Below are 24502 nucleotides of genomic sequence, written 5' to 3'. Positions count from 1 at the left end.
TTTTCTATATATATGATATCTTAAACAATATATATGATTTTTTATATTTTTATATGATATTTTATTAATTATTATGACTTTTTGATATCTTATATGATTTTCTGTGATACAAAAAGTCATATGTGGCGTGAGGAAGCCATATATATTATTTAAGATATTGTATATGTTCATAAAAAGTTATATTATTTAAGGTATCATACATATTCAGTGAAAGTTATATAAGGTATTAGGAAATCATAATAACCAACATTATATCATATAAAAATATATAAAAAATTATATATATTATTTAAAATATTATATATATATATAGGAAGTTGTATAGGATATCAAAAAGTAATAATACTATTCTTTCTTTGTTCTATGAAGAAAGGATATTTTCATTAGCAAAAATTGATTAAAAAAATTGAACGGTATTAAATATTTATTTTATTATAAATTGTGTTACGTGGTTCGATATAATTGAACAATACATTCCATGTCAATTTTTCTGCATCGTATGCGGTGCATAAAAAGTTTCTCTAGTCAATTATTAATCTAAAGTCAGATTCTATCCAGTTTGGATAGAACATAACTGGAGGAGGTCCAACCTCTGGTGCCGTGGTGGCCCTTATCGAGTGGGCTCTATTTAGTTTGTGGGGTATTCCATCATAGAAAAATTCTTTGTACCCCACCTGCAGTATAAAAAATTCGATATGGAGCGCACTGCCTTACCTGGTTGAGTCACATAGCGATCGCTTTTCAATATATATTTAATATTCATAATTTTATTTTTTTATTAAAAATTTTAAATAATAAAAATATATATATATATTTTAGATTATGACATCTTATATCGATATTATGACATCCTATGTTGAAATTATATGATGTTATAATTTGGATAGAAATATTTTTATTAGTTAAAAATTTCATAAATTTTTCAATAGTGAAAATGCTCTTTTCTCTCTACGATATCATGTCCAAAAAGTTATAATTTCAATGTAGAATGTCATAATATTGGTATAAAATTTTATAATTTTTTTTTAAAAAAAAAGATATTTTTGTCATTCAAAATTTTAAATAAAAAAAATTATAAATATTAAATATTTGTTAGAAAGCGATCACTATGTAGTTCAATTGGACGAGATAGTGCATTCTACATCAGATTTTCTAAACCGTGGCCGGTGTACAAAAAATTTCGTTTCCATCGTGAATCATATGACATTGCGTGTGATTTGGCCCAACAAATCGTCATCATCGTGCGGCAAGGAAAGGGAGACTAGACCTCCGGTGTAGGTTCAACCCAAAGAGGGTCTTAAACTGGAATATTGTACGGCTATGGTTCATAAAGTCTCTTGGCACGGAAGGGGTAAGCCGAAGCTCACGAACACAGCAGTCATGCTGATCCTGCATTTGGTGCTTCAGCAACAAGTAATAGTTGTTGTTAGCAAGGCATTTTTAGGTCCATGTAGTTGTTGATAGAAAATATACACGGTCTGTATGGAGTAACACTGGAGGCAATCTACATTTTCGATGTCAATAGAATAATGAATATTGAAGATAATGCAAGTGTTCATCCTCAAAGGAACAATTTCTAGAGGAAATAGATCACCGATGCTTAAACATTATGTCGATTCCTAAAGTTTCAATTGTTTGTTCCAATCGGTTAAATTCAATTCCATTAATGGTGTTGCGTGAGAGCCATGTAGCATCAGAGAGAGAGAGATGAATTGTATCTTCTAATTTCAACCTGCGCTTGATGAAATTTCAGATAGTTGGAAATGATTTGTACGGTAAGGTGCTTCTCCATCATAATCATCTAAGTTTAATCTATCTTTATGAAGCACAAATTATGTTAACTTACACTTTTTTTGGTAGAATGTTAACAAAAACCTTACAACCTTGAGCCCTACATGTTTCCTTATTCTTCTTATATTATTTTGTATATTTTCCAATTAAAGTATATGTGCAACTATGTTGATTCGTAATCTAATGCCCCAGTAGTATATACTAGTCGCTGACTATAATGTAATGCAAGGTGACGTAATGGACCAAATAATTGAGTGCGAGGTGTCCCATCATCGAAGGTTTGGAGTAGGTCCAGCATGAGTATGTGTTATTTAAAACTTATCAGACAATTCCTTCATAGATTTTACAGGCAGGATTTGCATTAGTATTTTAAGAGAGACAAATCGGATGCTTTATTTGTTGAACAGATTCACCGAATTACAATTATGATAATTCAGCATCTTTTTTTTTCTTTTTTTTTTTAATCCGCTAACAAAATCGATAGGTTTATTTAACTAATCGAGGTCATCTTTAGTGGTCCATCTACAGCGATGCATGGCTACGTCCGTCGTTTTGGGTTTCTCTCATTCCTGACATCATTTCAAATCCCTCGGTGCTTCTTTGAAAATATAGCAGTTCGAGAAAGATAACATCACAGGGTAGACAAAAGACGACTCTTTGAATAAAATTACAGAGATGGATTTTAGAAGAAGTAAAATGGCAAACTCTAGACTCCATGCACATCTAGCAGGTATATCATATCCGATCGAACCTCCTCAATCATGGATCTGTTTTTGTGCCAGTTACATCTTTTCACAACCCACGTTTCAAGATGACCAAGATGACCATTGCATATTGGCATAATCAAGACATTAGACATTCAACTTTGTTGGTCCACATGAAGATTGTTTATTTTTCAGTGCTTCAGATTAGTTGACATATGAGGGATCCCTACAGAATTTTATGGCTAAAAACACCGGCTGTTGGCTTCTTTAGGATTTCTTCACTCTTTTCTTGAGCCTTTATTTCATTGTGACCATAGGCTTTCATCTCTTAATCCCCTTGACCAATATCATTCTTCCTCCATAAGTTGCCTTAGATTCTGTGGAGAAGCAAACGGTTTCAACTTGAGTTGCATTGTCTTCTGAATTGCTCGTTCTTAAGCCAGCCTTTAATAGCAATCATTTCGTCATCCCCTACTCAGTCCTGCCGCTAAGCTAGCCAAAGTCCCGACATTTTCTTTTGCACTTGTACCATCACTCAGAGTCGTATTTGAAGTTCAACTTGCGTCTGATGAGGATGCGATAGCGACAAAACATGTTAGAAGTACGGTTTCATTTCTAAACCTGAGTATGTCTCCATTCTTCCTCCTTACATTTATATAATTAAGCTAAGCTTGCAAGATGTTTGTGTAGATTAACAGTTCTGGTCAGAGCCATATCCCCTGCACACCTTCTGTAGAATCTCATTCCGTACACACTCCTCCAGGTGCATGGTACAATCAGGCTTTATTAGTTTTTTTTTTTTTTTGAAGAAAATCAGAATTTATACCACCATTGTTGTAGCCAGTGCAGAACGGACTTGACATCTGCTCCGCATCTCACAGGTTCGAAGCCATACGGATTTGATTAAATGGAGAGATTTATTCTTGATACCTATGCGAATGGAGGCTGTTGCGGCCAATCCCTCATGTTTGATCGTCGAGAATGAACATCTGTAAGAGAAGTCCACACTGACCGGAGATACCTCCGACGAAATTCTCCGACGGTCAATCAGAGAGGAGACTAGGCAACAGTAGAAAAGAATCAGGAGAACTCAGCGAGAGAGGGAGAGAGAGAGAACCAGAGAGAGTGGTTCAGGGCTTCGAAAGAACCTCTTCAGCACTGTTGCCTTCCCCATTTTATAGTAGAGCATGGCATGATGCCGCCATTGATGACGCAGACAACTAGGAGAGTTGTCAAATCGTCGGAGGCTGTCAGAGTCACCGTGGGTTGTCAAATCATTGGGATTAATCTATGTCCTTGACAGGACAATGTCCCAGGGCGACTATGCGCATCCTTTGTCAGGGCGGCGGCCCTCAGCAGTCGTACGGCGTTTGGAGAGCCGATCGGCCATACGTCGCATTCGTCATGAGATGTCAGGTGAAAACCAGGACCTTCCGATGGTCAGTCTGGCGCGTTGCGGGAGTCGGAGAAAACTCTGTCGTTCGGCCAGTCGGAACGGAAAAGGTCTTCCAGACCGACATACCTTCGATCGGACGGTGTCGACAGTCGTCGGTCCGGTAGAGTCGGACGTCGGTTAGACGGGCCCGATGGTGAGTCGGCGTGAGAGGGACCGTCGGTATTTCCAACAGTTGCCCCCCACTCTGAGTCGGATGTCGTGCTGGCCAGCGTCCTTGCGTGGGCGGCAGCTTCGGACGAAAGGAGTGAATATGCATCGCATTAAGCTCCGACTTAACGACCGTACTGTTGATCGATCCGCGCCAGACGCCAGACGTCCCACCAGTGTCAGGCATCCTATCGGGAATAAGAACCGTCATTTCGCCGTCTCTTCGGGAACTCGAACCGCCATGACTTTTTCCCACGTGGCGGGGGGCCATTGGCCGGATCCGTTCAGGCGGATGGAGGCGACGTGGCTCGATCTGGGGCAGGTGCGTCGAATCATCGGACCGAGGAAAGGCCCAGATGCTGCCACGTGTCACAATCTGGGAGATCTTCGTTGGGCGTGCTCTCATCCGACCGTCGAAAGGCACTATATATACAGGGTCACCCGCATCCAAAACCCTACCTTTCAAACCTGTTGTCCAGACTCTGGCCGAGCAATCCTTTGCCTCAGGTAGTTGTCCCCGTGTCCTTTCTTAGAGGGTTTTCTAGGAGCTTGCGTTATCTTTTGTTTTCTCTTGCTTCCTTGAAAAGCTCTTCCTTCTTCTCCTCATTCTTTGACTTCGATTCTAGCGTCATGGCCAGAACCTCTCCACAAGAAAGTCGGTGGGGAACCCGACTGACGATTCTCGATCGACCCCGAGGTGGAGGTCTTTTCACTTTCGGGTCGAACGTCGATCAGCTCCAGGAGTAGTACTGCATCCTGGAGCAGTTTCGGCTGTTCGCCCCTGGAGCCGATGGTCGGGTTAACAACCCGCCGCAGACCAAGTGGCTTTTTACGTCGAGGACCTCCGGGCCGGTCTTCGCTTTCCAGTTTCGGAGTTTGTCCGAACGTGCTGGACTACTACGGACTGTGTCCAACGCAGCTGGCGCCAAACTCAGTCCGACTGGTAGTCAGCTTTGCTTTGTTGTGTCGGTTTTTGCCGATCAATCCTCATATTTTCTCTTTCAAGCTTTTTTTGTTCTCCGACCCCACCCTAAAGCCGAGGGTGGTGGTATTTCAACCCTCGAAAGGGTCTTTCCTTCATCACTGGTCTTCCATCGTCGATTCATGGATGGAAGAACCAGTTCTTCTTTGTCTCTTCTCCCGTTCCTTGGGGGTTCCCTTCCCGCTGGGGGGACCCCGACCCAACCAAATAAGAACAGTCGGGTGGAGTCGGGGACGAGAAGACTTCCACCGTCTGAAGGACATCTCGGTGCCGAAGCAGAAGGAGCTCGTCACCGAGCAAGCCCTGTATGATGCCAGTCTCAGCTCGGTTCCTCGCTAGGTCTGTTTTTCTTCTCTCTCTTTTTTTTTTGGTGTTGATCCTTGTTGACATTGCAAACATGCCGACGAGGGTGAGGTTAACGGAGGCCGATGTTCGATAACACGCGGCACGCAAGAGGCCAGCGCATGGAGCCGAACCATCATGGCCTGCCAAGAGGCCCCAAGTAGCACCGCCAAGCAAGCCGACGGCGGCGGAGCGGAGCCCGACTCCAACGATCGTCGGATCGGGAGCCGGTCATCGCACTATCGGTGCTGACAGTGCCCACTGAAGTCCCGTCCGAGGAATGATCGGCCGAGGGAGCAGCCTCACCCGAGGGACGGACGGTCGAGGGACAGTCGAGGATGTGCCGGCCACTCAGCGGCGGAAGAGGTTCGGGCAGAGGCACGTGAGCCCGATCAACCTGCATCGGTGGCCCTGTGCCCTCGGGAGGGACCCAGTCAGGCTCGAGTCTGCCCTCCCTTTCTGACATCAGGGCTGGGTGTCTGAACGAGGGAAGGCCCCGATGGGCCTGGTGACGACAGGAGGTCGGCCGGCCATGGCACGTCGTCCGACGCCCCACTTCCCGAAGGAACGTCGGCCCTGGCCAACCACGACTTGGCCAGAGGCTGTGCCAAGCGATCATCCTTCTGACTAACCATGAGATCATGAAGAACCAGCGGTATCCGACATGCTTTCCTCCTTCTACCTGACCATGATCCAGGTAAGTCTTTCTCCTTTACTTTTATTTTCGTCATTATCTTTTATAAGTTCGGTCTTTTGATGGTTGGTCTTGTTGTTCGCAGATGATTTACAACATGTCCGAGCTGGAGGCCGGATATCGGAGATTCGGCGATCTCCGGGGCCTGGAAATATAAGGCCATAGCCGTCGAGGCCGACAAGGCGTAATGGTCGACCAGCTGAAGCAGTCGGTCGATCGAGAGGCCTGGCTTGAAGAGGAGATCTCCGCCTCACCGAGGAGGTCTCCCCCTTACCGGCGCTCTGGCGCTTCGGGGATCGAGCTGCAGTCGGCTCGCGAGGACGCCAAGCGAAGTCCCGCACTGTTCACCGACTGCGTCGCGAGTGGGATGACTCCGTCAAGGAACTCAAGGCCGAGCGTGAGCAGCTCCGGATAAGTTTGGGGAATCTCGCCAAAGTCGAAGAAAACTTGTTCTCCTCCAGCCGATGCAAATATTGCGAGGGCGGAGGCAAAGTCGGCGAGAAGGCCATAGGTCGGGCCGTGGAGGACTTCCCGGCTCTGATGAATATCGAAAGAACTTCTGGAGAGCGGCTTCCTCTCGTACCGAGTGGGGTACAAGGACGCTCGGGAAGCCGTCCGAAGCCTGTATCCGGAACTAGATCTCGACAGCATCGTCCCTCCAGAGTCAGAGGGCCAAGCCGCAGGAGAGGTGGCCGACCCATCGCGGGAGATCGCACCGTCGTGGAGGAGGCCGACGCAGACCAAGTTGTCGAAGGTGATGCAGCTCCGACCCCCGATGCTACCTCGGCCCAGCGGATATGCTGACCCCCCCGGACTACTCCCAGTAGAGGAAGCCGACTCCGGCGAGTAGTCGGAGCTTGTTCTATCTTTTTATTTTTGTTTAGTATACTTGTAATCAGGTTCGGTCCAATTTTGTAAACTTAGTTCAAATTTAAATGATATTGAAAATCTTTCAAGTCTTCTTTCTCTTTGTGTGTCTGAAATGTGTCTCGCATGTTTCGCCGAAACACCCTTAGGCGTATAAGTCGCAGGCCCGACGTAGCTAGCTAGGACGTTCGGTAGGATCCCGGATAACGATCCAGAATAGTCGGTAGCATGCCATGGTAAAGGCAAAGCGAGCTCCGCTTTAGATCGGCCTCCCGATGGTCGTATGACCCGACGGTCGAGAGCTTATGTCGAGCGCTCGTTGCCCAGACTAAGTCGGGCATGTTCGTCAAGTCGGACGTCGTTCGTCGAGTCGGGCGACGTTCGTCGAGTCGAGCGTCGTTCGTCTTTCGGGCGTAGCTCTTTGACCGATCATTGTCGGGTCCAATAGTTGGACAATGTCTGGCATGTTTAGTAGATGACAAGTCGGTCACCCTGTGCCCGATTCTCTGTCGGGCATATGCATCGCGACGTGCGATAAACGGTGGCAAGCCGAATACCCTTCGACCGATCGAGACCTGGTCGGTGTGTTGCAAACGCGACATTGGTCGCATTGACTTTTTGCCTTTCTTGGCCGGAGCCAAGTCGGCAAGTTAGCCAGTCACCTTGCTCGAGTGCTGGCTATGGAAGAGGCATGGCTTAGACTTAGGGAGTTCCATCGCCATCGCGGCCTTCCACCAACATAGATATTTCGATCGTCGCAAGAGTCCGACGTGCCATCGGCGATCGATCCGTAGAATTCCAGTGGAATGCTGGGCCCAAGTCGTGGCATCGGGGTTCGTACTACTAGCAAGCACCGACGCACCGCTGGAGGGTTGAGATTCTAGACTCCGAAGTTTTGAAGCTGAGTTTGCATTCCGAACAAGGGCACACAGAGTTTACTGGTAGTACAACTTCAGATTATCAGCATTCCAATTCGGGAATGGCGCTCCCTTCTAGAGTCTCCAGTCGGTAAGCTCTCAGCCGTAGGTGTCCGCTACTTGTAGGGTCCTTCCCTGTTCGGAGCCAACTTTCCCTGGTCTAGGAGATTCGAAACTTTGCCTTCTTAAGACCAAGTCCCGGGCCTGAAAAGCTTCGGCTTAACCTTGGTGTTATAGTATCGGGCCACCCTCTATCGGTAGGAAGCCATGCGGAGTTGAGCCTCGCACCGGAGTTCGAGTAGGAGGTCCATGTCGGCTCTCCGACACTCGGAGTTGCCCGGCTCTTGGTACTGCTCGACTCTAGTCGATGGTAGCCCGATCTCGAGCGGGATCATCGCCTCCATTCCATAGGCCAAGTTGAAAGGAGATTCTCCGGTCGGGAACGGGGTGTCGTCCGGTACGCCCATAGGACGGAATTCAATTCTTCGATCCATAGGCCTTTGGCTTCATTCAGTCGGGCTTTAGTCCATGCAGAATAGTCGGTTGGTCACCTCAACCTCGCCATTGGACTGTGGGTGCCCGATCGAGGTCAGTCGGTGCGTGATATGAAATCTCGTGCAGAACTCCTGAAAGTCTCGGTTGTCGAATTGTCGTCCATTGTCGGTGATGATGGTATGCGGTAGTCCGAACCTGAAGATGATAGACTTCTGAACGAAGTCTTCCATCTTCCGCTCAGTGATCTGCGCAGAGTTCGGCTTCCACCCATTTAGTGAAGTAGTCAATTGCGACGACTATGAACATCCTTTGGCCGGATGTCGGAGGGAAAGGATCGAGTATGTCGATCCCCACTGGGCGAAGGGCCATTAGGCGACAATAGGAGTGATTTGGTTGGTCGGTCGGTGTTGTAGGTTAGCATACCTTTGACATGGCTCACACCTCCGAACCAACTCGACCGCATCTTTTCTCATGGTGGGCCAGTAGTAACCCTGCCGTAAAATTTGTAGGCCAAGGATTTACCCCCCAAGTGATTTCTAGAGATCCCTTCATACACTTCTCTGAGAGCGTAGTCCACGTCAGTCGGTCCCAAGCACCTAAGCAAGGGAAGGGAGAATGACCTTTTGTAGAGTCGGCCATCCATTATCACATATTGGGAGGCCACCCATCAGAGTCGCTTGGCTTCCGTGGGGTCTTCAGGACTGGTTCGTCGGTCAGATATCAAACGATCGGATCCATCCAGCTTGGTTCGGCGCTAGTTGCAGCACCTCCTCGGTCCTGTCGATGCTCGACTGCTCAAGACTCTCCACCAATGTCCGACCCAAGGCATCGTAGGCTGATGTCGCAAGCCTGGAGAGTGCATCGGCTGAGTGTTCTCCGACCTAAGAATGTGGGAGATCTCGAAATACTTGAGGTGTGTTACGAGATCTCTCACCTTTGGAGATATTTTGCCATGGTCGGGTCTCGCGCCTCAAAGTCACCTTTAACTTGCCCCACGATCAGCTGGAGTCGGAGAAGACTCTGAGGCTGTCGATCCCGAGCTCCTTCACTACTCTCAAGCCAGCGAGGAGCGCCTCATACTCGGCTTGATTATTGGAGGCTTTGAAGTCGAACCGGAGGGCATACTCGGTAACCACACCCTCCGAGTTGGTGAGCAGGAACCCGACCCCGCTCCCTCGAGCGTTGGAAGCTCCATCGATGTGCAACACCCAGGTAGACCCGGGGTCAGGTTCGGAGATTGCAACTTCTCCGGAGCTCCCGCCCTCCGATCCTTGGTCGGTCGTCGGGCACTCCGCAATAAAGTCGGCCAGGACCTGGTCTTTCAAGCAGGTCACGGTCAGTACTGAATGTCGAACTCACTGAGCTTCATTGCTCATTTCGTCAGTCATCCTGATGTGTCAGGCGATGCAATATCGCCTCAGGGGCTGGTCGGTGAGGACACGATAGCGTGCGCTTGAAAATACGGACGGAGTCGTTGTGCAGACACGATCAAGCGAATATCATCTTCTCCATCTTTGAGTATCGAACTTCAGCTCGTGGAGTACTTTACTGGTGTAGTATATGGGTTGGTGAATTCGGCTCTCATTCTCCCGGACAAGCACTGAGCTAACCGCCTCTGGGGAGGTTGCCAAATAGAGGTACAGCATTTCTCCAACTTTCGGCTTTACAAGCAGTGGCGGGGAGGTCAGATACCTTTTCAGGTCCTCGAAGGCCTGCTGGCACTCATCCGACCAAAAGAATCCTTCACCTGTCTCAGGGTCTTGAAGAACGGGAGGCATCTCTCTGCCGATCGGAGATGAATCGGTTGAGCGTGATGATCCTTCCGTTAGCTGCTGTACCTCCTTTTGGTTCCGGTGTCACATGTCGATGATTGCCTTTATCTTCTCAGGTTAGCCTCAATTCCTCACTGAGAAATGAGGAACCCGAGGAACTTCCCCAAATCACCCCGAGGGCATTTAGTCGGATTTAACTTCATCCGATGTCGTCGAAGAGTGTGAAAAGTTTCTTCGAGTCTTGGACATGATCTGAGCCTGCACATTTTTACAAGCATGTCGTCCACGTACACCTCCATGTTGCACCCGATTTGGCCTTTGAAGACCTTATTGATGAGTCGCTGGTAGGTGGCCCCGGATTTTTCAGTCCGAAGGGTATTACCCTGTAGCAGTAAAGGCCCTTGGCGGTTACAAAGGCCGTGTGTCCTCGTCTTTGGGCACCATCCGAATCTGATTATATCTGACAAAGGCGTCCATGAAGCTAAGCAGTCGATGGCCGGACGTCGTGTCTACCAGCTGGTCGATTTTTGGAAGTGGAAGCTGTCCTTCGGGCAGACACGATTTAGGTCGGTATAGTCGATGCAGATCCTCCACCTCCCATTGGCTTTTTTCACCATGACAACATTGGCGAGCCAATCAGGGTACGTGGTTTCTCTGATGAAGCCGTCTCGAGTAGCTTGTCCACTTCCTCGTCGATGGCCTTCTGTCTTTCAGGAGTGAAAGACCGCTTCTTCTGCCTCACCGCCTCATTTCAGGGTTGATGTTGAGTCGGTGAGTCATCATCTCCGGGGGGATGCCGGACATATCTGCTGCCGACCAAGCGAATACGTCGGTATTGGCCTTCAGCAGCTCTACTAGCTGCCGTTGCTCAGGTCGGATAACTGAAATCCGACCTAGACCACTCGTTCGGGATTCCCGCTATCGGGACGAAACCAGCTGTTCGCCGGTTCGCCCCGTTCTTCCTCCCTCCGCTGGTCCAACTTGTCGGCCGTCAGGGAGTCCTTTGCTTCATTACTTCGAGCAAGATTTGGAAGTATCGTCGAGCGAGCTGTTGATCCCCGCGCATCTCCCCACTCCATTTTTGGTCGGAAACCGAACCAGCAGGTGGTAAGTCGAGACTATAGCTTTGAGGGCGTTTAGCCCGGGTCTTCCAAGTATGGCATTGTAGGCCGAAGTACTCGGACGACTGCAAAGATCAGATAGATGGTACTTTTCGTGGTTCGGTTCCTGCCGTCATGGGAAGAGTAACTTCTCCTTCCACCACGACGGCTTCCCCGGCAAAACCCACCGGGGCATGGAGACTCTTTCGAGCCGATCAGCCGACAGTCACATTCGGGAGAAGGTCGAGTAAAAAAAATATTAGTCGAACTTTCATTATCAACAAAGATCCTTCTTACATCATAATTTACAATTATTGCCGAAACAACAACAGTGTCGTCATGGGGAGTTTGGATTCCCTGAGCATCCTCATATGTAAAAGTAATTATATTTCTTGGCGTAGCTTCTTCATCGGCTCTCCTCCATCAGTCGTCCCGGGTCCAGTCGTTTGGAGATCATGTTGATGACCCCAGCCGTGGCCTGATTGTTTGCTACCTCCTCAGTCGGTTGGGGTCGTCGATCGGGACGGTCGAGTCGGCGGTTTCCTTCGAATTTTTTGAGATACCCCGACGTATGAGGGCCTCAATCTCATCCTTGAGTTGGATGCACTACTCGATGTTGTAGCCGTGGCCCCGATGAAATCGACAGTACTTTCACCGGTCGAGCCTTTTGCCTTCAAAGACAGAGGCCGTCGCAAAATTCTTCCCCTTCGATCTCCATCAAAATCTGCGTACGAGGAGCAGAGAGGGAGTGTAGGAGTCATACCTGAGATGCATCGGCCTCGAACTTTGCCGTCGGGGCGATCTCGGGCTCCGTGCTGGGGTGAGACCTGTCTGTTGGTCGGGGGCCTGCTAGGCTGGCAGGGCCCGACCTTTCCTTCGCTTCTCCTTCGGGCCCTTGGCCTCAGTCAGGCCCGGTCGGAAGCTCCTTCGTCTGCACGTATGTATTTATACGCACGCTCTAGCAGTTCGGCGTATGTCCGGGGAGGTCTTGTCCAAGGAGTATGTAAATCGGGACCCCCTTAGCCTCCTCTTCATGGCTGAGACAGCCATGTCTTCATTGAGGTCCCGAACCTCGAGCGTGGCCGCGTTGAATCACGTCATGAAGTTCGGAGCATCTCGTTTTCTCCCTACTTGAGGAAAAAAGGCTGTCCGAAGTTCGTGGGGGCTTCCGGCTGGTGCTGAAATGGGCCACGAAAGCATGCTTGAGCTGTCCGAAGGAGTGGATGCTTCTGAGCGGAGGCGGAGTACCAGGCCCTGCGGCCTTGCGAAGTGTGGGGGGAAGCCGATGCAGAGAAGAGCATCGATTGCCCCTTGAATCGTCATGAGAGCCTTGTAGCTCTAGATAGTCAACTGGGTTGGTGGAGCCGTCATAGGGCTCCACATTAGGCATCTTGAACCGACTAGGGATCGGCTCGTCGAGGATGAGTCGGGAGAGAGGTTGGGCGGTCTGAAAGTTGACATCGTTCGAAGACTTCTGCTGTTCACCTGAAGCTGGACGAGCGACGGTCGATTTCTTCGAACCTGCATTCGTAGTCGTCGGCCCGTCGGCGCTGGGAGACCCCGGGGGTGGAGTCTCCGACGAATCGAGAGAGAGGCAGACGGTGTTTGCGGTCGCTTCTCCTTCCTCGCTCGTTCCAGCTGGGAAGGAGACGGTCGTCGGGACGATGGGTATCATGCCGTGGCCGCCTCTCCTCCTCTTGATGGGAGTACTGTGACAGCTGCTCCCGAGGAGGAGACGGAGACCGACACGGGTGTCGGTGGCTGCTCCTGGAGGGCATCGGGAGTGCCGCGGTTGCCCCATCGGCGAGTGCGGCAACCGAGTTGGTTGTTGTTGAAGGCTCTTGACTGCATCCGTCAGCACAGTCATCTGCCGCACAATCGCCGCGATTTGCACCTCCGTGGTCACCATAGGATGCGGAGAGCTGGCTCGCCATGGAGGGTGGAGGAGAGGTCTCTTCCCGACGGGAAGAGTGCCTCGCCGATCCGGTGGCCCTAGATCGCTGAGCCCTGGTTCTTGTCATTCTGAAAGAATTTTTTCAAGCTCGGTGGAGGTCGGACCAGTACGCGGCGCCCTTCCCCTTCCTGGCGTGCCAGAACCTGTTGCGGCCAATCCCCTCTCGCCTGGTCGCCGGGAATGAGCACCTGCAAGAGAAGTCCACACTGACCGAAGATGCCTCTGGCGGGGACCCTCCAACGGTCAAGTCAGAGAGGAGACTAGGCAACAGTAGAAAAGAATCAGGAGAACTCAGCGAGAGAGGGAGAGAGAGAGAACCAGAGAGAGTGGTTCAGGGATTTCGAAAGAACCTCTTCAGCACTGTTGCCTTCCTCGTTTTATAGTAGAGCATGGCATGGTGCCGTCATTAATGGCGCAGACAACTAGGGAGTTGTCAAATCGTCGGAGGCTGTCAGAGTCACCGCGGGCTGTCAAGTCGCCGTGGGTTGTCAAATCGTTGGGATTAATCTATGTCCTTGACAGGACAATGTCCCAGGCGATTATGCCGCATGCCTTTGTCAGGACGGCGGCCCTCACAGTCGTACGGCGTTTGGAGGAGCCGACCGGTCATACGTCGACATTCGGTCGTGGGATGTCGGGTGAAAACCCAGGGACCTTCCGATGGTCAGTCTGGCGCGTTGCGGGAGTCGGAGAAAACTCTGTCGTTCGACAGTCGGGAACGAAAAGGTCTTCCCGACCGACATACCTTCAGTCGGACGGTGTCGGCAGTCGTCGGTCGGTGCGGTCGGTAGAGTCAAGCCGGTTAGGCGGGCCCGATGGTGAGTCGGCGTGAGAGGGACCGCGGTATATCCCAACAGAGGCAATATAGTTTTGCGTTTGTTGCTCCCCACATCAAACATTCACTTGTGAGGTGGAGACCTCATGGTCACCCCATTTTCTATACAAAAAAAAAAAATCAAATTTTATTAATCAAATCATAAAATCTATTATCAGGATATGGTTATGATTCGATGGTTTCCGGTTTTTTTAATCAAATCATAGCTAGTATGCTCTAAGATTCACTCAAATGCAACAAAGAGATTTCACTAAAACCTATTTAGAGAAGGAATTCAATCACCACAACTTAATCCACTTATCCACATGCAATGTTAGCACAGAACCCAGGCAGTCATAGTAAGTGATGCAAATCCGTTCTGCATGAACTACAAACATCAGACACACAATTGTTATAGCTAAATAATATCTATATTTTGTTGAGACTCTACACTATAAAAGAACATTGATTAATATTACTACAAATCAACTCCAGAGCTTGCTGGCCAACTGACTAAAGTTGATTATTCTGCAGATATTTGTACAAGCAAACCAAACTGAAAGAACAAAGAGTTAGTGGCTGCAGAGTTGACAATAAAGTAAAATGAAATATTAGCCGTAGTGAGGACAAACGATTTATTCTGGATAAAGAATTTCGCAGATTTGGTTTCCAAAATTAGAAAACTAATTAATAGTGAAGAAATCGAGAAGATATAAAATTCATTCAAGGGAAAAGGGCTCCTAAAGACTCCTGACAATCACTACTCACTGCTGTGAAAATCTAATTACTTTAACTCCATGTTGATAGACAGTATAAGAAGTGTGCATAGAATTTTTGATTTCATGGTTCTAGGTACGAGAATAAGAGATGACCCAACAATCCATTGTAAGAGCAGCATAGGCAAAGGAGGGTCTTATCAAAAAAAGATGGTTACAAGAATAGATGAAAGAAGCAGGGGCTTTCTACCTTCCTCTTCTTTTTTTTATTGAGACTTTGGAATGAGAAGAAGAGAACAAGAGATGAGAGATGAGAGATTTGGAGAGGAAATAGATGGAGAGAGTTTTATGAGATGGAATAGTAAGAGATAAAAAAGAAAGGGTGACTATGAAGGGGAGGCGGCAAGGGCAATGGAGGAAAGAAGACTTTTTCTCTTCTTCTTTTTTTCATTAGAATTTTATGGATGAGAAAAATATAAATAGGAAATGACAGATCTAGAGAACAAGATAAAATTAGAGATTTTGGCCATATCAACAATATATTTTTTAAAATATTTTAAATTAATCAGTGTCGGTTTAGCCATTCGAGCAAAAGATATTCCATATAAGCGTCAGAGATTGTTATATTAAATTTTTAAAAAAAAAATCGTCAGAATTGCATCCGAAGATAATATTAAATCGGATCACATAATTTAGAAACTAAATTTTAAATTTTTATAATTTAAAAATTATTTTAAAAAAATTAATTTAATTTAAAAATTAAAAATATAATTTATTTAAAATATATATATTATATTTTTTATTTTATAAATAGATCAAAATTTGACTAAATAGCGCAACCACATCCAACTAAACAGACAACCATAATTGCACCAATACTCAAAAATCCGAACCAAAATGCGGTCATCAATCCTATATGGTCCCGAAAATGTGGAGCTTGAGAGAGAGCTGATCAAATTGTAATAAACCTGGCATAGTTCCGGCATGCTAATATTTAGCCGGTGATCGCTTCCATTCTTCACCATCCCTCCTCCTTGAATTAGACTTTTAGAAGCCTCTGCCTCTCTTTCTCAAGGAAGGAGGTTGACTTAGAAAATGGTTAGATTTCGACCTATTTTTTCTTTTTTGGTAATATGGGATTTCTAGCACTTATTTAAGTATGTTTTCCGTGCCTAGACATCCATCCCCTATCAATTATGCCCCGTTTTTAGGCAAGGGGGTCCCACCAATATTGCAGGCTAACTTATGGAGAAAAGGACGAAAAGGCGGAAACCGCAGGAGAAATAGAGATGGGTGGTGGGCCCGACGACAGTGATGATGATGGGATGCAAGATTAAGCAATCTCCAAAACGACCACCGCGGATCCTTCTCACGAATCCACCGTTGGCACCCACCGGTCGCTTTGAGAGCTGTGCAGACGGATGAGTGACGGATTACGGAGTGTTTTGAGATATGTGCAGTGGATGATCCAACGGTGGATCGGTGCGAAGGAAAGTAGATTTTTAATTTTTTATGCGAAAGATACAACCCTGGTCCCACAGATTGGCCAGCAGGACCCGCCCACGCCGGGCTGCTTCAGAATTTATGTGCGGTTGCCAAGGACTAATTCGTTTCCTGAAATAGAATTTACGTTCGCCCTCCATCGCGCGTCCACCGTCGAACCACCCACCGGTCGCTTTAATGGCTGTGCAGACGGATGAATGATGGCGCAAGGAGATATCTGTGCGATGGGTGATCCAACGGTGGAATGACGCGAAGGGTGGTGGAATAGTTGTGAGAGCCCTTAGAGGGTGGCCCTCCGTTGACGTAACTTCCCAAATAGCATACAAGTTGTGTGTTTCAGGGCAATCTTTGTAGGCTAGCGTTTGTTTAACATTTTCCAAGCCACAATTTCCATCATCCTAATTCACCATCACAAAAAATAGCTCTCAATATCATGAGATGGGCATGGCATTATGGTACCTAATAACAAATGGTTGAAAAACAATTTAGCAAAAAAAAAACAATCTTACAACTTGAGGGGCACCTTCGATCATTTGAAAGAGATGATGTGAAAATTATACTCTCTAGGTACCTCCAAACTTTTGAACCCGAACTCGAGATGCGCACACCATTTCTGTGTTTCAGTTTTGCTGCTTGGTATTCATCAGAGCCAAGGGGAGTGCCGCCCTGGCCAAGTCATGTTCAAGAATTTGAATCATCTTCCCAAACTAGAGAAGTCAAATTTAAATAGCATATTATCCACGTATTGTGAAATGGGTTTATTTGCATGGGGCTTGTCATCCATGATTTGCAGAATAGGTGAGCATCACCTACCTAATCATGATCATTTTTCCATACATAGACAAACTATGATTTAGATACAGAGGTCTTCAGTTCAATCCTGAATTAGAGAGGATCCTACTTCCAACATTTTCTAAATTAATTTATCCAATGTTTTCCTTTTTACACTATTCCAGTTTTAAGGGAAAGATGAGAACGCACCCCGCTTGGATGAATGACTTCTTGAGTGATATTTTTGAGTTACGGAAGCCCTTTTGTTCAAACAATCATCTTGCACCTCAAAGGCCGTGGGCATAACGTCCACCACAAGAATTAAGAGGTGTTTGATTTACGATCAAAATCAAAATAAAAATCGAAATAATTTGAAATTGAAATTAAAATTAAAATGATCAAATTTCTCAAAATATTTGATTCATGATCGAAATCGAAATCGAAATTGGAATGAAAATTTAAATCCATAGAGAAGAATAAAAATTGAGTTCTATATAAATTGAGCCATTCTTATTCTACTCTGAAATCGAAATCAGAATGAAATTCCTCCCAACTAAATGATTAGAATGGAAATCACCCATTCTGATTCCGATTCCAAACCCCCACCCTCTCCAATTAAATACCCCCTAACTGCAAACGCTCCAACCTTACGAGCGTCAAATGGATATTGTTCATGTAGCGGTCGCCATTGTAGCCACTATTAATTGTGAAACACATTTTGAGTGTAATCCCAGCAAGACTCAATTCCATGCGACTCATGACCCTCTTGATCAAGTGTATTCGATGAACAGCAATATTAGCCATTGAGCCTTCACAAATCATAAGTACCCATCTGAGTTATACGTGGGAGGCAAGTTCTATGGCGTCAAACAGGAACTTTTTTTTTTTTTTTAGAACTATTTAGAGAGTGTTTGATCCGTAATCGGAATCAAAATGAGAATGAAAATTGAAATAATCAAATCTCTCAAAGCGTTTGGTTCGTAATCGAAATCGAAATTGAAATAAAAAAATTGAATCCATAGAGGAGAGTAGGGATTGAGTTTTATATAAATTGATCCATTACCATTTCACTCCAGAATCAAAATCGGAATGAAACTCCTTCCAACCAAATGATTGGAATAAAAATCACCCATTTCAATTTCAGACCCCCACTCCTCCAAACCAAACATCCCTTTAGTTGAGTTTTATACTCTTCCAAATATAGCATGCATGTGCGGTATATGATTATACTTTTTGTGCAAAAGAAGAATTCATCTTCCTTCGCACAATCTATCATTGAATCCTACAATTGTTGTTTTGAGATACGTACAAATAGATAAATTGAGCAAGATCCAACCATCGATGTAGTGAAATAAACACCAATCATTATTTTTTCATGTGAAAAAAGAAAGAAAAAAAAAAAAAAAAAAGACCATTCACGGTATGTGGATGCATGCATATACACATATGCATGCTTAGGTGTTTAACTTTTAGTATTGGATTAAAGGGATTATCAAAAAAAGGGTAAAGGCATGTTTCAACCCAAATCAATGATATCCACTACTCCCCTGAGCAGCTCCATAGCTTTTTAACAACTCACTGATCATCTTTGATTTGTTCCCTCTTTGGAGAAAGAAAATCACAATTCGACAATTCCTAACCGTCCATCACTGGTTTCTTAGTTTGAACCTATAATCTAACTACTTTCTCTAATCAAAGCATATCTATACCTTTTTTTTAAGACTAATCTTCATCCGATACCTACCTCAACTTATCTAGCTTAGAGACCTATCTGTACTTTCTTTTTTTTTTTGTGTGTGTGTTTTGCCGAGACGAGGAGGGACTAATCTCCACTTATCACCCCATCTAAGCTAAAGCCTAAGCTCCCAACCAAGCAACAAAGCTAAACGAGCCATCGCTTAGAAACTCTTTAATTAATTGGATAGCAATGTTTAACCTATTTAATTCGATTCAATCCATTGTAAATTAAGTTAGATTATCTATCTAGTAAAATAATCGAGTTCAGATTTAGGCCTTTGACCTGCTGAATTCGAGGTGACAAATTTTTAACCTATTTTGTATCCAACCTATTACCACTCTTACAACAGGGTTGAAATGGGAGGCCGAGGCCAGCCAGTTTCAGAGGTCAAGCAGAAATGGTATCCAAAACTGAGGTAAGGTACCATCATCCATACTTCAACCCCTACTAAATATTAGAAAAGGAAAATTCACTTCTCCTCCTACCCCACTCACCTCCTCGCTCGGTTCCGCGACGGTGGTGTCCTTCCCAACTCATCCTTCGCCTTCTTCGCCGGAGGCGGAGGAGGGGGAGCCGCCGCTCTCTTGGGCGGCCTCCCCACGCTCCTCTTCACGGGAGCACTATTCTCCGCCGCCCGTTTCGATGACCGACGGGAATCACGGTCCTTCCTGCCATCCCCACGCCCTCCCTTCTTCTGCTGCTCGCCCCCTTTCCCACCGCCGGCGCCGGAGGAGGCGCTGCTCCTCAGCGTATTCCTTAGTTTCCCGTTCGACGTCGGCGAGCTCCGCTTCATCCGAATCAGGAACTCCGCCGCTCCCTTTTTCTTTGAGGCGGACACGGCTTCGCCACCTCCGTTCTTCTTCGCTGATTTAGCCGTCGCTTCCGTCGAGTTCTCGACCGCGGTGGATTTAATCCTCGGAGAAGAGATGGAATTGGGACTCTTTGATACTCCGTTGACCCTGTTTCCGCCGTTCCCAGGGGTTTTGTTGCTCCTCAAACCTCTTGGCCTGGACACCGAGAACCCCTCCTTCGTCCTCTTCGTGGTCAGGGTTTCGTCCTCCTCCCGCTCCTTCCGATCTACTCGGTGCTTCTCGTTCTCCTCCTTCCCCTCCTTCCACCCCGCCGCCGCCGCAGCCTTGCCAGAGAGGGAGCTCCGTTTCCGGCAAGCAGTTAAGGGGACCAAGGGGGTCTGCTTCTCAAGCGGCTCGCTCGCACGATCCGGATCCGATTGAAGCTTAGAAACCGGTGGCGGCGGAAATGGTTGCGCTGGTGGGGCGGGTTCCTCCGGTTTCGGTGGTCGGGCCGGCTTCCGGATGGTTTTGGCCATCTCCTTCGTGACAAGCCCGCGGAGATGGACGGCTGCGATTGATTCGGGAGAGCTCTTCGGGTAGAAAACGATGGCGTTGTAGCAAAGGAGCAGCAGATCCCGGAAGACCTCCGCGCGCGTGTACGCCTTCCTGCCCCCTCTCCCTTCCAGCTCCGCCCGCACCATCTCCAGATCCACGTGTCGCCGTATCATGCTCCGGTATCTGACGCTCTTCTGAAACAAATAGATAACCTTTTAAAACAATATAGAGAATATATAAGACGCACCCTTGTGCTCGAGTTCTCCTGACAATCCGTCACTCCCAGGGAGAGACAGGGACAAATGGGTGCACGTATTTAAACAATGATTTGCCGATAAAACCGATTTTGGCAATTGAAATATTTGGAGGGAAATGTTTATACACGTCAGCAGGTGGAGTTAGGCAATCGTCTTCCCGTTTTCTATATTTTAATGTGTGCTCGTGGGTGTAAGTTATTTTTAGCTGTACCCCAACACCATCTTTTCGCGCAACGGCGATATGTAACCACCCAGGAGAAGAGGAGAGACGGCACGGGGGCCAAACGATCCGGGGCTAGCGTAAACTCCTATTGGCCGATGGGTTAATGGCTATGAGTCTCCACCACACGCATCATCCGCGTAAGAAAGAAGAATATACGCGGAGTGTAATGTCAAATATTCCGTTCGTGCAATCTCTTATAACCCCCGTTGCTTCAAGAATTTATGGAATACTCGATAAAATATCGCGATATCTTAAAATTATTTACGATATCCTTATCTTTATTTTTCATCGGGAAAGCTGAAACCATTTCCTAATTCCTACAGAGCTTCTATATAGGCTTTTCGGTCTTTCTACCGTAGTCCCGCGCGAACGACGTGAAATATGGGGTTTTCATTTTTTTATGTTCCTCCTTTTTTCTTCCGTTTCGAGACGGATATCCGATTAATCGCGAAAAGAACGCGAGGAATTGGAGTTACCTGGCTCTCCAGGCGGCGTTCGAAAACGGATCCGAACTTATGCGCCCGGATGAACTCGACAAAGGTGATCAACGGCGGGGATTCAGCGGCAACCCGCTCGCCGCCAGGGGATACGGCGTCGGCCTCCGGCTCGTCTCCGCCGCTGCTACAGCCAGAGAATCCCTTCGTCCGCCCACCCCGCCGCCGCCGCCGACGCTGCCGCCTCGACAGGCTCGCTGAGCTCTGCACGTCGCTGGTCTCCTTCGCCCCTTCCCTTTCCGCCTCCGGCTCGCCGCCTTTCGACTCGGCCATGGACTCGCCAGAGTCGCCCAGAGGCAGCGGTCGAGCCGTGTTGGCCACGACCGCGGCCTTCGCTATTGTGTCGGAGCTCCCGTTATAAGACGCCTCTCCGGCGGACTTTACGTCCCCACCCATGGCCGATCGGCGCTCTTGGTTTCTGCGCCGGGCGCCGCCTCAGCCTCCTCGAGTCCAACACGGGGTTTCTCTTCTACATCTTTCGGATCGGTTGAGTTGGACTCCTCGCACGAGCGGCCGGAATCTCCAGAGATCCGGTTTCCCGGGATGTTCCCGGGAGTAGATCCCGGTGATTCGCGGTTCTTTCTTCCCTCCTTTTCCTTCAGATCTGGTCTTCGCTTCCCATCGTCCCCTTCCAACAGACTCTGTTCGCGCTCTTCCTGTAGCTTTTTTACTTTTAATTGTAAAGACCTAAACAATATTAAATAAATAAAAAACTTATCATTTCCGAAAACATCTAATTGTAAAAAGATCAAGCCGTCAGATCTTCATCCTAGCGCTAATAAAATATAACCGAAAAAAATAAAAAAAATAAACTAAACAAACGGAACACCGATTTCATTACAAAATCGAAACGTCGTGGCGCTGGACCTCGCGACGGAGCTCGGCGACGCGGAGCTTCCGCAGCTCCTCGAGCCAGGGGATTTCCAACCCCGGCCCGCCACCCCCGCCGCCGATCTTTCCGTCGGAGGCGGAGAAGCGGCGCTCGAGATGGCGGTACCGTTCGTTACAACCCTCCGGCGTGAGGAGGAGGTGGTGAGCGGAGGGGCTCCGGCTCCGGACCTCCATGGCCACCGAGTCCCACCTCCGTGTCCCGTGCCGGCTCACGGCGCACGCGAGGAGGAGCTCCTCCAGCGTCCCCCAGATCTCCGACGTCGCCTCCGGATCGCCCGATCTCACCATGGTTCATCTCATCCCACACCCCAAACCCTAGGGTTTTCCCACCCGGTCTCCTCCGTTCCTAAGTTTAGGGTCCATTTCTTGTTACCCTTCTCCCTCTCAGGGGGCTGCGGAGGTATATGCATATAAATAAGGGGGGTCGAGAATGGGCACGCGAGAGAGAGCCATTTCTACTGCCCCTTGGCCAGGGGAATAGGGGTTTCACCAAAATTACCAAATAGCCCATGATCTGGGGCAGTTTTACACGGCCTACCTTATCCTTTTTGAACGATACGTAAAGCGGTTATCCTTCGAAATGACTATATTGCCTCTTGGTAATTATTTGTCGTTTTGTTATGGTAGGTAAAGATGAGCTTATCCATGAGCGGATGCGAAAACCTAACGAACCCGCTTAAGGATTTGGGGGGCCTTGTCGCCGGTGGAGGGATTATGGCCGTCAGATTAGTAGGTTTGTGTTTTGAACCGTTGATATGCTGGCGATAGATATTTGGACATCTGATAGGCTTGGTGATCCCAACGCCGAACATCCAGCGCAGCAAATCTTTACCCCGTTTTTTTTCTTTTTTTTATTATTATTATTTTTTTTTTTTTTGCCGGAAGTGGACCAAGTGGTGCATGGGGTATACCTGGAACGGAGTCGCATTCGTGAACGGTGTAGCTGATATAAACTTTGTAGTCACGTAATCAAACAACGTTATTGGAGAGATAGATAAATTGTTGATGAGAGATTAGACAAACTCTGATGTGGAAAGGAAAGTTAGTGATAATGGAACTCTTCTTATCCATGCATCCTCGTAAATCCGGTAAACAAAGAAATGCATAGACAATTTGATATAAAGAGGAAGAATCCTGATCTTAACATATATAAATATTTAAATGTTATATGATTATCGAAAAATATATCATTGGTATACTGAAATATTATAATTGTTGGTCCCTTTTTTTTTCTGAAAAAAAAAAATTATGATACTGGCAATTATCTAAAACTAGAACAACGCAATTAAATGCATGGAGCTTAAAAGGTAGATTCGAAACATATGTTGTTAAGGAGGATTTGCATAAGTACTTTTGCATTCAACACATACAATGATGGAGAACAATTTGTTATTTAAGTGTGATTGAAATTATTTAATCAGGAAGAAATTTTTCTATATGATTAGTTATGATGAAAATAATCAGCATTTGTACCAGCATTATTATGGAAAAATCACTTGCACCAGGACAGTTGATGTCTTATGCTATGAAAAAATAATACTTCTAAAATGTATTATGTGTCATTTTGAAATAATGATGATATGAGAAGATACAAGTGTAACATGCTAATATATAGAGTTGTATTCAAATATTAATGCATGTCCATTTTAAATGCAAAGAATGATGAAGTAAGATTCAACTTTTTTTGTCATCATAACAAAATCCAAAACAAGTCAAAATAGTTGGTTAAGTTAAAAAAATTAACCATTTGCCTCATGCTTCTTGACGGATCAATCTTAAAGAATCTTGGTTATTTTTTGTATAATAACACAACTTGCAATGTAATCGGTATGACCATGTCCTATCTTTTGCTCAAAAATAGCTTACAATGTAGATCGTTTGATATGCACCTTGTGAAGCATTGAAGCTCATGATATATTACACATAATTGCAGTATTTATTCAGCAAATCAAGCTGACATCGGATCTTAATAATGAAATGGGTCAAAATTTTATATATAAATACTTGGTGACCAAGGATTCATTAAAGTCAATCCTAAATAATTGGGAGAAATAGATAAGATAGATGTATTTGTGTCCATAGAAAATTAGAATATAAATTCTGGATGAATTCTAAAAAATCAGTTTGCACTTCTTTACGCACGCGCGCATAAGCACACTAGAAAAATATGTGTTTTTGCACTCATCCACACAGTACATACATTACACAAACATATTCGTGTGCAAATACATTAATTATCGAAAAATGACATACTAGCAAGCAAAGGATGCACCATGTTGCTTTTTTTTGCTGGAGTTTATATCTAGAAAAACTTAAACATCTCAAGATGAAGAAAACTATTAGATTTACAAGCATATAGTTGGTCAAATATAAAATCTTGTTCCAAAGAATCGTTATGTGAATTGTGTTTTAGAGTTAGTGATATGTATTAACAAAAAGTAGTAACATGGTTTGGTCATGTAGAATAAATACACGTCACTGCAGTAAATTACTATAGTGATTTTGTCATTATTAACCAATCAATGAAC

At 46.3% G+C, this 24502-nt stretch overlaps 1 protein-coding gene across 1 annotated transcript; it reads right to left on the bottom strand.

Moving 5' to 3' along the window:
* Positions 1-19060: 19060 nt before the first annotated feature.
* On the bottom strand, positions 19061-22389 carry LOC105039452 (uncharacterized). The gene is given in 4 exon segments (XM_010915602.4): positions 19061-20303; positions 21066-21484; positions 21487-21770; positions 21925-22389. Coding segments are annotated over 4 exon segments (2091 nt in total). The 5' UTR covers positions 22263-22389; the 3' UTR covers positions 19061-19253.
* Positions 22390-24502: the final 2113 nt, after the last annotated feature.

The sequence above is a fragment of the Elaeis guineensis genome, chromosome 1 (assembly GCF_000442705.2).
Source record: "Elaeis guineensis isolate ETL-2024a chromosome 1, EG11, whole genome shotgun sequence".
NCBI lineage: Eukaryota > Viridiplantae > Streptophyta > Magnoliopsida > Arecales > Arecaceae > Elaeis > Elaeis guineensis.
Note: the sequence above shows the minus strand (reverse complement) of the source record. Positions and strands in the feature narration are given on the sequence as shown.